Below are 16,300 nucleotides of genomic sequence, written 5' to 3' on the forward strand. Positions count from 1 at the left end.
ACCAACATTAGCATAGCTTTGATGTGGAGGAGATCCTTGGCTTGGTCAGCGACGCATAGGTTGTTAGCATAGATAAGACTTCTTGTCCTGAGATGGATTGGCTGATCATTCATATAGAAGTTGAAAAATACTGGTAATAGTACACTCCCGTGTGGTAGGTCATTTTTCTGTTGCCATCATCAACTCCACTTCCTGCATAGTTCAACATAAAAATGTCAGTTCTCTAGCAGATATTGTATCAGATATATGAAGTGGTGATCTTTTGTCATGTTGTATATTTTAGAGAGGAACCTTTGATGATTCACTGTGTTGTATGCTGCTTATAAGTAGACAAACAGCACCTGTTACCATGCCCTTTTCAAAACTATCTTTGATGTATTGAGTGATATTTATCACTTAACTGATGCATGACTTGCCTAGGCAGAATCCAGCTTCCTCTGGGATTAGGTGCTTTTCAACGAAAAGTGATAGGCAGTTTAAGATAAGACGCTTTACAAGTGTCACAGTAGTAGGTCTGAAGTTCTTCGACTCCATTGCATCCTTCCCTGACTTCAGGAGTGCCACAACATCATGTGCTCATCATCAGATCTTGGGTACTCTGTATGTGGCTGAGCATGTGTTAAACAACTTGATTAACCCGTTCTTTGTTGTGATCTGGAGGGTTTGATTTGTTTGGTATGAATGTCATCTAGACTGGTGGCTTTCCCATTCCTAGGGTGTTAATTCAATCATTGTGTACTGTGCCCTAAAATTGTAAGTCTCCTGGTCTTCTTGCTGCTTAAGCCATGTATTGGGTTGTTTGTTTGATTCCTTGCTGTTTTCTAGGAGTTGGTGTGTGACCTGGTCTGCAGTAGTGTTGTAGTGTTGCTCTGCTTTTTTGGGTTAAGCTTCCAGATGGTTAGCCATACTTTCTTACTGCTGTGGTCACAGCCATGCTCTCAGTAAGATTCTGCTATGACTTCTGCTTTTCCTCCTTTAGGGCAGAGACCAGTTCTTTGCCAGCTGTGATGGTATCCTCAATAAATGGGTCTGCTTCAAATTTCTGCTTGTATTTTGTGTACTGATCTGATAGCTCAAATGTCAGTCCTGGCACGTAATTCATTCTGCAGCCTAGTGGAATATTATTCTTTGAGACAGTGCACTCCACGTTGACAAACTGATCATAATTTTCTATATTCGTTCACTTTTTCTTAGAACATTATCAAAGTTGTTGGTAAAGCCCTTGCATTCCACCTTCTTAAAATTAAAGCCGCACTGAAATGGTACTGAGTTCAGTATTATGGCCCCATCGATAGAGTGTGAGCGTGCAATTAAAAACTGTAGCATAATACCTATCCTATTTCCTTTTGTGGTCTCAGACAAGCTGCTTAACTAGTCCACCTTAGTTCTGTGGAGACAAGATAAACATCTGTGAAATGGGCCCTATTATTATTATATACAGACTATTACCATATAGGAGATAGGAAATTCTACAAAGTTCTCATGGAATTTCCACCACACTGTACTCTTTAGATAAAGGTATGTGAGTGAATAGCATATTCAACTTCTTCCCTTCCCCCCATCCTACAAATGTCAGATGCACAACATCATCATTACTGAAGCCATGTGCCTCTGTACTTCCTTTCAGGTCCCTGTGGTGTTTTGCCAGCACAGCTATATTGCCAGATGATGACAAACCAGCTGCTGCCCCTGATATCTCCCCCTTACCTCTCACAGTGTGGAGGTGTAAACTGGGCAAAGTGAAGAAATAATTCAGCGTTACTTTACCCAGCACAAGTTCCACAGATTTCAAGACAGGGGAAACCAAGCATTGCACCCAGCAATGGCCATCTCAGAGCACAGAGCCCAAATGCTGCAGCATAGCCATAAAGAGGGTTCTGCACGGTCCAGGAATAAAGGTGAAGAATACCTTCGAGAAATACCTTCCACTCCTGTTCCCATCCCAGATAAACTGAGATTTCACACATGGAGACAGAGGGGATAGCACCCCCTATTACTTGCTAAACTTACACATCAGTAGGTTGTTATGAAGATATCTTAGTTACTGTTTGTGCACATCCTTCAATTATGTAAGAGCTAAGTATCATTCTTTAAAAAAAGACCAGAAGAAAATATGTATCTGCAGATTTGTATCTAACAGCCTGTCAGATGTGATGGCAGCAGAACTTTAAGCATTAGCACCAAGACTTTGAATTTTGACAAGCAAAACAAAAATGCCAATTGAAATGTAAACATTCAAGATTTAGAAGGGATGTCAATGTGAGCAGCAGCAGCAGCAGCAGCTCAGCACTTCTGAGACTCAGATCACTTTTATATACATTAAATCTGGGCTTGAACATTTCTGGCTATGGTGAATGAACTATGCATTTCAGTCTTCCATTTTCTTTCTTAACTACTGCTACATATTTCTAAGATTATGTTTTAAGTTTCTTTCCACTTTTATCCCAGATCATTTTCCTGAGCAGTAAGACTTTATATGCAATTTTCCAAGACTACCTTCATTGCTACTATTTTTCTCCTTTAAAGTGCAGTTGTGTGCTGAAAAGTGACTTTAAAAAACAGGCATTGTGTGTTTGTATATTTATTGTCTCTAAATGCACTTGCATATCAAATGTACTCAGTAGAACTTTTGTCTAACTGCCAACTCAATCTGGGCTCTGAAAATCGAGCTGGGTACATTCTCTCTTGGGATATCATCAATAATAATCAGTTATTCTTTCAGTTACACCCGTGCAGAAGTATTGTCATCACACTGCTCCTTCACTGACATCTGCGCAACCCCATTATTAATCTCATGATCTGACTGGTCCTGTCACTGGAATTTAGTAAACAATTCTGTTGCTGTTGCACAAAGAGAATAGAACCAACTTCATTCTCTCTTAGCTGTGGTGGCTGTGCAGAGCTAACAAGAATAAAAATTCAGGCCTTGTCTACACTATACGTTTTGCCAGTGTAACTACACCAGCGGACCCCTCCCACACCCAGCTTAGATATAGCTTATGCCAACAGGAGTTTTTCTTTCAGATGGCATTACCTGTGCCAACAGTTGACAAAGCTGCATCTGCACTGGGGATTTTGCTCGTTATGTGGACTAGGTGTGTTTTTTTCACACCCCACCGACATAGCTATGCTAAAGAGCCTTATAGCGTAGACCTGGCCTTATTTTTGTCACTAAAGACAGCAGATATTATGAATGCACACAGGAAACAGATTGGTGACTCCAGGCTTGTCCTCACTGCAGGGTTAACTTGAGTTATCACTTGAAGGTTTCCCCTGACTTGAGTCTCATCCACACACAAAAACCCTTAACTCCTGGGCAATAGCAGTTTGTTTACTCAAGTTGGCTGGCAAGTCAGTGGGTATTATAGGATATGGTTCACGTTAACACATTTCATCAGCTGCTAACACAAACATCTGTGTAGCTCAGGTGTTATTCAGCTAATTTGAGAGGAGTTACTTTAGTTTATCTACATTAGAGTGAACATTGCACTACAGAAGGTGCCAGTTTTGTATAGTCACATTTCAGACTAGATCCACACTCTTAAATTGCCTGAGCTTCTTATTTGGCTATATCTTTAATCCAGCTCTCTTTAAATCCATACTCCCCTCTGTATTGTATTAACTGACCCATCACATTTCAGGTACTCTGCAAACATGCACATGGCTGCCTAATGTCTCCTCCAGCTCATTGTATTCAGGGTGAACAAGACAGATCCCTCACAGCAGCCTCTTGAGCATACCACTTGTTACCATCTTACTACTTATATCAGCCTCTGGTCTCTGTTATCAACACTTTTTGTTTCAATTAAGCAGAGCTGGTCAGTTGAAAAATGAAGAGAAAAATAGAGAATCACAAAAGTTATCAGAATTTCTCCCCCCTCGTTTCTGAAATTTTCCCTGCTCAGAGACACACACAAATAAAAAGACAAGGGGAGAGGGTGAGAATGTCATGAAGAATTTCAAAGACCGCTTTTTTTTTATTTTTCATCAAGATTTTCTGTGCAGCTTTACAGTGGAGGATTTCTCAATCCATGTATACTAATAACCATATTGATTGCAGTATAATACTACGTCAAGGACCAAGCTTTCAAGTTTCACACAGTGAACTCAAGTTTGGTTATCTTTTTCAGGTCAGACTCTGGCAAACAGAATGGACATCATGCAAGTAGTCTTATGTATTGAGTCAGACCATGGACTGAATGGACATAATTTATACTTTGTAGCCAGCTCCATGCTTCCTTCCTTCCTTATTTATAACCCTGAGGGGAACACGCTCAGAGATACTTATATGTGAATGCAGACACCTGAGATTTTAATTTGCAACTAATATAGCATGCTTGGATACTTACGTATTTCTAACACACCCATCATGTTAATAACACGGTGCCATACTCTTAATTAAGGGTATCTTTTCCATCTGAAAAAGGACTATACTCTTCTTTGTTTTATGCTACTTTCTTAAATGAGTTTATTCCTGTATGCAATAGGAGAAATGTCAGGTCATACTGCAGTCACTGTTGAAGGCAGGCCTGTACAGAGAGAATACTCACACAGACAGGCGGCCTGACTAAGTTAGCCACATCTGCACCAGTTTAACTACATTGATGTAGTTACTTTGAGGCAAACCTCTACTGCACACACACTGAACCCAGGTAAAATGATGCTTACACCAATGTGATTTACCTTATTGGAGGCTTATGTAGATTAGGGAAATTTGAACAAGCATAACTACATTTGCCCTTGTGCAAATTTCCCTAATCTAGATAAGCCCCTCGGCTCATCATCCTGAGCCCTGGTGGTGAGGAACCCTACAGCAAGGACTTTCCAGCCAGCTGCTAACTGAAAATTGTTCAGATAACTATAACTGTTGAGTTTGCTGCTGTCTCTCACCCTTGACACTGTCATCATTTTCAATTTTATGTCAAAAGAGGAGGAGTATGAATAATGGAAATCCAGACTGAGTCACCATCACATCAAGGAGCCCACTCTTGAATTGTCTGGGCATTCAAAGCTCCACTTTTACAAGGAATGGAGGCTAAGGCCCAGGAGCCCTTCCCAGAGGCCAAATTTAAACTTGTTTGTTTTCTGTATTTTTTATTAATCATATTAGAAAATATTGATAAAAATTGTAAAGCAGAAGCAGCTCATATTTGCCCATGGTTCACAACTGGAAGTAACATGTTAGCCACCAGTAAATGTAACCTGAAACTAAAGAAGATCACGTTATACTAGTTATACCTCTGTATGCAGCCTTAGGCATATGGCTATCTGACAACTGCACACCCCTGTGTGTGTGAGATCCAACCAATTCTTTAGCCATTGATGAAATTATCACCAGAAGAAAAACTCTTGTAACAGGTTGAGTTAACAGAAATAAATGAGGTTCAAGACAGTACTTCAGACACTATTCTGGTATCACTAGCTGTGCTCATTGAGGACTGCTGCAGAAAGGGAAAGTTTGAAGACATAAAATTCCATGGAAGATGATAGTTAACATAGGAAGAACACCTTTTTACATTTCTAAGTACGGAGTAAAGTAAAAGACTGTAAACCAGTGGTGGGCAACCTGTGGCCTGCGGGTGGCCCAGCAGGGTAATCTGACTGTGGGCTGCGAGACACTATGCTGATGTTGACCGTAGGTCCATTGACTGGCTGCAGGGGGCCGTGCCTGCAGATGGTCAACGTCGGCAAAATCAGATTACCCTGCTGGGTCGCATGTGGTCCGCGGGCCACGGGTTGCCCACCACTGCCATAAACCCAAATAAATAATCCACTCATCATTCCTATGTGGTAGATAACTTCTATAAGAAATGCTTGAAAATTGTTTTATTTTCATATTTCAACAAAAATTTGAAAATAGCTGGCTCCTCCTAACTATTATCCTCATTTAGGGGATGAGAGAGAGAGGATGGTTTGTGGTTAAGCAGAAGAGTGAGAGTCAGAAGGTCTGGGTTTTACACTTGGCTGTGCCACTGACATCCTGTGTGACAATGAGCAAGTCACCATAGGTCTACACACTGCACAATAAGCCCTGGTCTGTGGGATTTGGGCTTGTGGACTTAGTGTTTTTAAGCCCATGTTTCAGTGGTCACACTAACACTACTCTATAAACTTGGATTTCCCATTGCTGGAATCAGGTTTCACAGCTGCGCTAATGACAGTGGGACTTGTGGTCTGACCCACTACCCTCGCAGGATCCTAGGACCCAAGATGTGAATGCTTGCGGAGCTGAGTTAGACTAATTTGTTTGTGAACAGATAGTGGCTTGGGCTCAAACCTGATTCAGAGCCCAGGCTGCGTGCAGTGTAGATATACTGCTTTCTCTGTGCCCCCTCCCCATCTGCAAAATTAGGTTAATAGTAGGGCTGCAAATTAATTGCAATTAACTCAAGTGATTAATACAAAACAAATTAACTGGATTTTAAAAATTCACGATTAATTGCAATTTTAATCACATTGTTAAACAATAATAGAATACCAATTTAAATGTATTATAAATATTTTGGGATATTTTTCTATATTTTCAAATATACTGATTTCAATTACAACACAGAATATGAAGTATAGAGTGCTCACTCTATATTATTTATTACAAATATGTGCACTGTAAAAAACATAAACAGAAGAAATAGTATTCTTCAGTTCACTTCATACAAGTACTGTAGAGCAATCTCTTTATTGTGAAAGTGCAATTTATAAATTTAGAATTTTTTTACATAACTGCACTCAAAACAAAGTAAAACTTTAGAGCCTACAAGTCCACTCAGTCCTATGGTCTTGTGTTCAGCCAATCACTAAGACAAACAAGTTTGTTTACATTTATGGGAGATAATGCTGCTGGCTTCTTATTTACAGTACCTGCAAGTTAGAAAGGTATTCACATGGCACTGTTGTAGATGGTGTTGCAAGGTATTTACTGTGCCAGATATAAAAGTTTATTAGAGAATGTTTAAATAAAAATGATACAAAGAGTTCAAAGCGTCAGTTGTTGGTCATTGGGGGCAACATACAGAGTATAGGGGGACGCTGGTATGTGGGAATTGGTTAGCACATAACATATACAGTCTGCAAGGTCCCCCGATGCGGGGTGTATGGTGGGTGGGATCAATAAGCAGTAAGGAAGCAGTGAGGGTACATCGCTCATACAGTGGGTTACACGCAGTCATGTGTATAAGTAAGCGGGCCGGGTAATGGGGACAGGATGACCCTCGCATGGTGGAATTCAGTTCTGTGGCTTTAGGGCTTACGGGATATGGTTCGGTAGGGGGGGTTTATAGGCCTCTTCCCCCCGTGGGTGCATAAAGCCACGCCGGCTCACTCTTGGTATTGGCGGTGGCTGGTGATGTGCTCTATGTAAATGTCCCTAGACCACCAGATAGTGTCAGAGACCATCAAACGTCTCATGAGCCGTGCATAGCGACGGCCCACCCCACAGGCCCTAAGTACACGTTCATTACAGGGATCCCAGGCACCCAGGGCCCCGACAATCAGGGGATCGGTGTAAACCTCATAGCCCTTTGCCCGCAGGGTGTTTCGAGTTTACGGGCTCGGGCTTCACGGAAGGCTGGGGTCCTGTTCTCAAACGGGATCGACACGTCGACGAGGATGATCTTTTTCCGCTCCTCGTCCGTGATGACGATGTCCGGGCGCAGCAGGCTGTCGGTGTCGGGGATGGTGTGGTTGACTGCGACCTCACCCAGGTGTGGGGCAATGGCCTTCACCAGCCGGTCCTGGACGGCATTGTGGCGCAGCTGCCAGGCTCTGGCGTGGGGCTTGCAGCTGCACAGGATGTGGGGCAAGGTCTCCAGGGCGTACCCACACTTCCTGCAGCTCTTGTCTCGGTTCCCGTAGCTGATGGCTCCACTGAGCGGGACGCAGTTCAGGCGGGCGTGGTGTATGAACCGCCAGTCGGCAAAACGGGTGAAACTGCCCGCGGGGAGAAAGTGGTTGCTGGAGTCCCACTTGCTGGTCACCTCAAAGGCCTTGCCCTGGTCGGGTTTTTTCTTCAGGGTGTCCACGTAGAGCGCGTGGACAGTGGCCTTCAGTGACTTGTCCAGCACGCCTCTGGCTCCAGGGCTGACGATGGTGTTGCCCTCTGTCTCGATCCGTGGCACCAAGACTCCCAGCTCCTGTCGTTCCTCACTCCATATCCAGCGGCAGCCCAGTCGTTTTCCCAGCTGGCGCATGGCGTTGTGGGCGCGGGACCACAGCGAAGTAATGTCGCCCCTGTCCCGGGCGAATTCACCGTCCAGGGAGCCGCTCAGAAAAGTGGCTACATCCGGGTCGGAGGGAGGCCTGCCAATTCGCTTCTCGATGACGGTGCATAGGGCGGCCTCTGCGACGTTCTTTACCATGGCGTCCGGGCACGTCAGGAGGCGGAAGGCGTGCGTGACGACCGCAATGTCGCAGAGGTCACCCATGCGGGGGACGTTGGCACCACCATGCCTGTGGGCAATGTATATGAGCTCGTTGCTGGCTCTCTGGGGCAGGGACAGCCACTGCTTAACCAGCTGCCGGATGGTGTTGTCTGCCTTGTTGAGGGGCACCTTTGCCACGGCAGAACCTCTTAAGACGAAGGTGATGTGGGGGATCAGGAAAGTGTTGAGGGCGTTGATCTTCTGCCACGGCGCCAGCAGGGATGCGTCGATCTTGGCAGCATCCTGTAGGATCTCCCGGATGGTGTCCTCAGGGGTCTGCCGGACGCGGACACCAGTCGGCGTGTCGAGGTGTTGGTACGCCTGTCCTTCTGCCAGGGGAACAACAGACTCGCCCTGGATCTGGAACTCCGTTGTCTGCACCGAGTCTCTCTTGCTCCTGTCGACATGGAGGGACGCGCACTTCTTGGCGTTAAAGCAGAGTCCCGTCCAGCCCGCGACTCCCCGCTAAACATTCATATACCCCTTCATGTTTTGGCCACCATTCCAGAGGGCATGCTTCCATGCTGAATTTAAATTGGTATTCTATTATTGTTTAACAGTGCAATTATAACTGCGATTAATCACAGTTATTTTTTTAATCTCATGATTAACTGTGATTATTGTTTAGAATTGTTTGACAGCCCTACTTAATAGCACTGCTCTACCTTATGGGGGTGTGTTATGTGGATAACTACATTGAAGATTGTGGATTCAGATATAAAAATGTTATTAAAGTTCATGTTTAAAATTAAATATACACAAGTTAAGAGGGCAGGTACTGTACATTTGGGGTTACTACAGTCTTAGCAACCACAGGGATACCTTACATAGCTGTTGGTAAAGTCCTTCAGACTCCTTGGGAGGAATGTGCTCTAGACAGGGTTTACAGTGTGGAAATGAAATGCACAAGGATTAAGTGACTGGCTCCAGACCACCCAGCGAGTCGCTGGCTAAACTGGGACTGAGGGCTCTGGGCTTCCTAGTCCACCAGCCCTCTCTGCAGACCACGCTGCTTCTTCGGGAGCCACGGCCTGGCAGAGGAGCCTGAGGGTTACTAAACCCTGGGACCCTGAACGGACTTATGTAACCACTTCAGGACCATGTGCTGGGCACTACACCCAGACTCCACCCTCCGCCCCTGCCTTCCCCCAGCGCACAGACACAAGGAGGAGGAAAAACCAGAAGGGCTGACAGGAGGGAGCTGGCTTACACCCAGCCTCCTCCTCCAGCTGCTGGCTGCGGCTTTTGTTTTCTTCCCAGCTCGCTAGTCCCCACACGTGATTGCTGTGTTATGGCAGGGCGAGTGCACCTATAACGACTGTTAACACTGCCCGAGGAGCGGGGGTGGGGGGGAGAGGCGGGCGGGGGCAAGGCAAAGGCAGCGAGCCACCCCTGCCCAGCCAGCCAGGGGGAGGGAGGCGGGGAGGCATGCCAGGCCAGCCACCGCTCCCTCGCCCTGCCTGCTAACCCTTCTCCTCCGCAGCCTGCCCGAGAGCCGCTGCCTCGCCGCGGCGACGGCCTGGGGGAGCGGGAGGCGAAGGGAAGGAGCGAGCCCCGGACAATGGCGGCGGCGGCTGCCACCAGCAGCCCTGGCAGCGCCAGCAGCGCGTTGCAGCAGCCGCCGCTGGAGCCCTGCCTGAGGAAGCCGCCGCCGCGCATGGACCCCCGGCGCAGGCAGGCAGCGCTCTCCTTCCTCACCAACATCTCGCTGGACGGCCGGCCGCCGCCGCCGCCGCAGGAGGAGAGCGGCGCGGAGCAGAGCGGGGGCGCTGCCAAGGCGGCAGCCGGCAGCGCCAGGACTCGCCACAGCCTGGGCGCCTTCCAGCCCCCCGCCGCGGCAGCGGCTCCGCAGCAGCCGGGGGGCCACTGCGGCAGCGGCCGGCTGTCGAGCCCCGCGGCAGCGGCTGGGGAGCCGCCGGAGGAAGAGGAGGAGGAGGACGCCTTCGCCAGCGTGCAGGTGCCGGCAGCCGCCTTCCTGGGCTCGGGGACCGCCTCCGGGGCGGCCGGCGGCAGCAGGGGCCGCCTCAACTCCTTCACTCAGGGAATCCTGCCCGTGTCCTTCTCCAGACCCATCCCGCAGGGCTACTGCTGCCTGGAGCAGGGCGGCCCCGGCGCCTTGGAGCTGCAGCGGTCCCGGTAAGCGAGCCCCGTGCTCCCCCCAGTCTCCCGGCGCGAGTCCCGGGTGCGGCGTGCACAGGGCACCGCGCGGGCCGGTGGGTGACGCTTGCAAGCGGGCAGGCGACACTGACCCCTGAAGGTGCCAGCGGGGATGGGGCCCGGTCTCCTGGAGCTAACTCCAGCCCGGGTTAGCAACACCCAACCTCCGGGGGGGCGGGGGCTGCGTGCTTTTGAACTTAGCCCAGGTCACCTTGGCAAACCCATTGGTTCTGGTTTCAGCTGCGCCAAGACCGTTCTGTTTATACAACGCCCCCTTCCCCGCTGAAGTTCTGTCCGCTGCCCATTAAAATATGTGCAGTTAACGCTTGTTTCAGGGGCTGGTGCCCCGTGCTCAGGAGACCCGTCAGTGCACGTTTCCTGGCGCATGTGAACATCTGTGGAGGGGCCAGGTTAGAGAGCAGATCGGATACAGGGTTAAAAATAGCTCTTGATAGACTGTTAATCGTTAGTGTGTCATTGGGTCTGTGACAGGAGAAAAGGCCTGTTTGCTAAATTATTGCCTCTCCTTTTTTCCATTAATGGGTAGCAGGCAATTTATCTGTTCTTAACCTTATTCTGGCATTTTTAACAAACTGACCCAAGTATCAGTGTTAGTTTGTAAGGTTCAGATGCAGATCTGGATTTTGAAATATTGATCGGTGAGGTTTACCTCCTCCCCCTCCAGTGTAAGCATTCTGTTTACCTAATAGATTAAGAATTGCAGTGTTGTAATAATCCTGATGAATAAATGAGCCATACATGACAGTTCTGCACAGTTCTCACTTTAAGCGCACATCATTCCTTTAACTTCCATGAACATTTTCAGAGTTGAAGCATTTTCTTTTAGCATGCACATAGAGCAGATGCTCAAAAGTTTAAATATTATCATTTGACAGTATCTGGGAACCAGTGAGGTGAGGGATAATGACAGTCGTACTGGTGTAAATTACAGTACCACAAAGAATAGGTAAACTTCTTGTAGTTGGGGCATTTATGTCCCATCAGCTGGAGGCACCATGGAGAGAACAAATAATAATTTTAGTATGTGAATGTGGATATTTATATGTGTACTGTGGATTTAGCTGTGTCATGCTGATTAATGCATTCCCTGATAAATTAGCAGGCAAGTTTTTCAAAGTTTCACCCTAAATGTGGTTCAGGTTTAAACTCATATGTATAGTCTTACCAGATATCCTTTTTTAAATACTTAGTGCAACATTGGTTTTCTTATTAATAAATCCAAAGACTTACCCCCTTGTTTTCTCATTTATGTAAATGCAGTGGACTGAACTATCATTCTGAGTGCTTTCTAGACAGACTGCTGACACAAATACTATTGAAAGACCCTGCTCCAAAGTCTACTTTCCATTGACTTCAATGATTGGATGAGGTCCAAAAATACATGAAAGAAATGAGACTTGCTAACCCCTTAAGCAGACCTTTTATCTACAGACACCACTTTTTTTTTATGGTGAATGTCTTACCACCTTGTGCCACTGGATATTAGTTTGCCCTTTTAATGGACACTCCCACAGAGAAAAATCTTGCTTGCTTAAATATTTCTAAAGATGTCTACTAAGAATACTCAACCATGTACAAATGTATATATGCATTATGGAATAAATGCACCATAGTTACACAATAATCCTCATTCGCTTAATATGCTTAGGTGTCACGGTGGGGCAAGGAAGAAACTGGAGGCAGAAACCATGCTTCTCCAGACCAGCATAATTTGCCACTCCTAGATTCCCCATTTGTCACGCTCACTTCTTTCTATTTCTCCCATAGACTTAGCTAAGTAGACTTTGACTCTCATGCTTCAACATCTTATAAGGGTAATTGATCATAAAAGTACCAGAGGCTGCTGTAGAAACAGCCTTTTAAGGGTTAGCTTTAGTAGAAAGACTGGAGCTCTACCAAATGAAAATTACCTCAATACTGTATACCCCCTGTCCTTGATTTGATCTGAATTGTAGTCTTAGCTTTCTGAGATCCCTTTACAGATGTTGATGCTGAGGTAAGCCCCCAATAAAATAGCTGCTAGTGATGTACCCTATTGAACCCAAGCTTCAATCTAGTTCTAGTCTTCATCTATAGTTCCTCCTTTGCTACGAGTTCCTCCATTTTTTAAAAAAGAGATGTTCAGAGCAGTGCTCTGTTACTGTTCAAGAGAAGATTTTCCCCTCACCCCTGTGTTCTCCTTACTGAATAATAGTTGTATTAGTGCTCCTGTAAAGACTTACTGGAGTCCCAAAGATCCTTCTTATTTTTCATTGCATGCATATATTATAGACTAGACATCTTCTGCCTAGCTGAAGAGATCTGGATGGGACTTCTTCAGATCTCATCTGTGTCACTTCTTAACTGGACTCCTCTGATCTTCCTGCCAACCCCTTGCCCCTGTTGTTCTGCAATGTTTCCCTTCTCATTTCTGTCCCTGCTTGGTTGTTTAGTTTCCCTCCCCAGTACATACAGCTTTTTATATTAGCTTGCCTGGAAAAGTTGGAGATATAGCAAATGAAAAATTGTCTGTTGACTGCATACCCGCTTATTCAATCTGACTTGTAGACTGCGTTATCTAATCTAATAGGCAATCAAGATTTCTTACACTAGGGGGAATCCCCACAGATCAGTATTTCCTAAACCAGCTCAGTGTTTAATGCTGCAAAAGTACTGGTTATGAGGAGCCTTGTAGGTTTCACTTTATTCTGCATACAAACAGCAGAGTGGATTATTGGAAAGCTGAGAGAGAGAGAGAGAAACCTGAACAACTGCTCACCCAATATACAATACCAATCAGGTATTGGCCCTCTCTGAGTTCTCCATGTGCTTATGTGGTGCTGGCAGTGCACCCAGATTTATAGATTTGAAGCTAGAAGTGTTTTCTCATGCAGTTACTTCTTCTTGGGCTAAATTAATCTCTGGTATAAGTGGGATGCCTGGTAAATTTGGCCCTGAGGTTTGTATCACTTGTGTGCTCTTTAATGACACGTTTTCCCTTCAGTTACACCTGTGCAACTGTGCTGACTATAGTGAGATTGCATGGATGTAATCTAGAGCAGAGCTTGGCCCACACTGAATATATTGCCATTATAAAATGCACATGGCACCTTTCAAAATACCTGGTAAATAGATACTAAAATTATAAAGCAGCACCAACTTGAGTACTCTAGCTTGCACACAGTGCATAAGGTGTCCTTTCAGAGATCTTATATTAGCCTTTGGGCTCAAGTATACATTATGCACAATGAACAGCCATTAGACTATCCCTACTTACAAATTATCCACTAGGACCTAGTCTTACAAGAGAACTACATAACAGATAAATCATAAGCATGCACATTGCTGACATAAGCCCAAGGACAGAGTTCAAGACCTTCTGCTGTTCCGTTAATGGTGAGAAAAGAGCCAAATGCTCTGCATATGGCCTTCCACTATGAGCAAGATGACAAGGAGAGAAAAAAATTGTCGCAAGACAGTCATTAGCGCACCCAAAGGAGAGTCATTAGGTAGTGGTTATCAGTGATGAGAGTATAGGGATTAGAAGGGAGTGGAAGAGAGTAAAATAAAGTGTTCAGAGAATGTCTTTGTATTTGCTTTCTCCCTCTCCCCTTGTTGCAGACTTGAGTTTGATCTGCCATTTGAAAGACTAGTCCTCTATGTTTAGACATGCACTTTGTTATATAGTAACATGAAATCATTTTCTATTAAAATATCATACAAGACATGCTATATAATGTTTTTGTTTTTAATTAGTTTCCAGAAGCTATTGTGAACATATAATTAGAGTTTCCTGCCTTTTTTGTTTGTGTTAGCAGTTTCAATAATTGCATACTTGTTTATATTTAACAAGGTTATCATTAATGTGGTTTGGGTTTCTGCTGTACATTTATTCACAAGAAACAAACTATACAAGAACATGGAGCTGCTTGCTGTTTGGAAGCTGATATATAATTATGTGTATGCAAGAAAAAAACTCTAACCCTGATTTTAAAGTTGGTACATAGATGCTGAAATTCTGATTAATTTATCTGGTGCCTAAGGTTTTATTTATTTTAAATGATCTGTTAAACAGATGGCTAAAAATGGTAGACTACTTGAGGTACAGAGCACCTCAGGCTTCTGGTAGTCCCATTGGGCCTGTCTATGGAGTAAACATGAATAAAGGTGGTAAAATCTGATCCTGAAACAACAAATGTGATTGCTTTTCACTTACAGCTAAAGCATTTACCTCCATAGCTATTTATGAAAAATAAACATTGATATTTTGTTCAGCGATGTTGCCCTCTGTTGTGTTAACTTCAGTGGAGTAATTGAGCCAGACAGTAGGGCCCTCTCATACTCAAAGGCAAAACTGAACCCTTTTTGTGGGCCAAATTGTAAGAGACTAGCATAATAGGTTTTGTTATTTTTGAGAATTGCTGGCAATAATGACCAGATATGGGGTTTAAACTTTACTTTTCATCATTTGCCTTTCTCATCCCAGTAGGATTAGAGTAAGGAATCACTTTTTGGACAACAGATATTGGAAAAGGAACAGAAGGGAACAGATGTCAAGTAATTGAGCATTGTTCATTTAAAGAGACAATCAAGTAGTTCTGGCCTGAAATTTAATTTACTTTAAGATGGTATATTGTCCCACTAAAGAAAAATACATTTATATCCATGTTTTAGTAGCTATCCGGATTAGTTTTCTAACATTAAAAATCTAGTTTACTTTTCATTATTTGAAGTTCACCAATATTATTTATCTTCCAGCTCGCTCAGTTTGGACAGTGCCGGTAGGAGTCACTTTCACACTTAGGTTCTCGTGAACTAGCACAGTGTTGTGACATTTTTGGTAGCAAAGTCATGAAGAGGGAATATTTTAAAAACCCAAACAAAAACAGTTTAAAACATGAAAATGTTTATTAATAATGCCATTGGTCATTTTTAATTTACAGAACCTATTTTGGCCCTCCACTAAGTAATAGTCCCTTAAAAAAGATGGATAACATCCTTAGAAATTTAGATTTAAAAAAAAAAAAAGAATCTGGGTGGGTGCTAGAGATGCAACAACTCATTAGGGGGCTGTTCAGGAGCTGAATCCCGGTATTCAGTTTGCAAAAGGTTGGCAGTGAGTCAAACCTGTCATGTTTGCTTGAAGATTCGAATTAACTTAACTCAAACCTTGCAGCGGTACTCAAACTTCATTGCACTGTGAGCCACTTCTGACAACAAAATTACTACATGACCCTTTGTGGGAGTGGGGGCAGAGCCGGAGCCCAAGCTCTACCGTCCCGAGTGGGGGAAGAGGGGGTCCAAGCCCCACACCCCCAAGTGGGAAGGAGCTTGGGCTTCAGTCTAATGCTGGCTCTGGCAACCCCATTAAAATGGGGTCATGACTCATGTTGGGGTTCCAACCCACAGTTTGAGAACTGCTACTTTAAGGAATCCCATAACTCCTTAGTACACCTTACTTATCATTTGAGGGAAGGTAGATTTTCTAGTGGGCTCCATGTCCCCAGGGTGAATGGCTTCCTTCTCAGTCTTAAAGGAACAGTGCTCTTGGGGTTAAGGCATAGACTTGGACACAGGAAATTTGATGTCTGTTCCCAGGTCTGTAATAGACCTGCTGTGTGTCTTTGGACAAGTTCTGTGAAGCCTGATTTCAGTAGTGCTGAGTTCACATAGGCCCTTTACCTCCATTTCCTCCTCCGTAAGATGGTGGTCATACTTGTGTATGT

General features: G+C 44.7%; 1 protein-coding gene across 1 annotated transcript in view; it reads left to right on the forward strand.

Annotated features, from left to right (window-relative positions):
• The first annotated feature begins 9,518 nt into the window (after nt 1-9,518).
• The window catches only part of CABLES1 (Cdk5 and Abl enzyme substrate 1), a 124,501-nt gene continuing 117,719 nt past the window's right edge, over nt 9,519-16,300 (forward strand). The window contains exon 1 of the mRNA XM_030552912.1: nt 9,519-10,553. Within this exon, the coding sequence (XP_030408772.1) occupies nt 9,979-10,553 (575 nt within the window). The 5' untranslated portion in view covers nt 9,519-9,978. The remainder of the gene's footprint in view (nt 10,554-16,300) is intronic.

Source organism: Gopherus evgoodei, chromosome 2 (genome assembly GCF_007399415.2).
Source record: "Gopherus evgoodei ecotype Sinaloan lineage chromosome 2, rGopEvg1_v1.p, whole genome shotgun sequence".
Lineage (NCBI taxonomy): Eukaryota > Metazoa > Chordata > Testudines > Testudinidae > Gopherus > Gopherus evgoodei.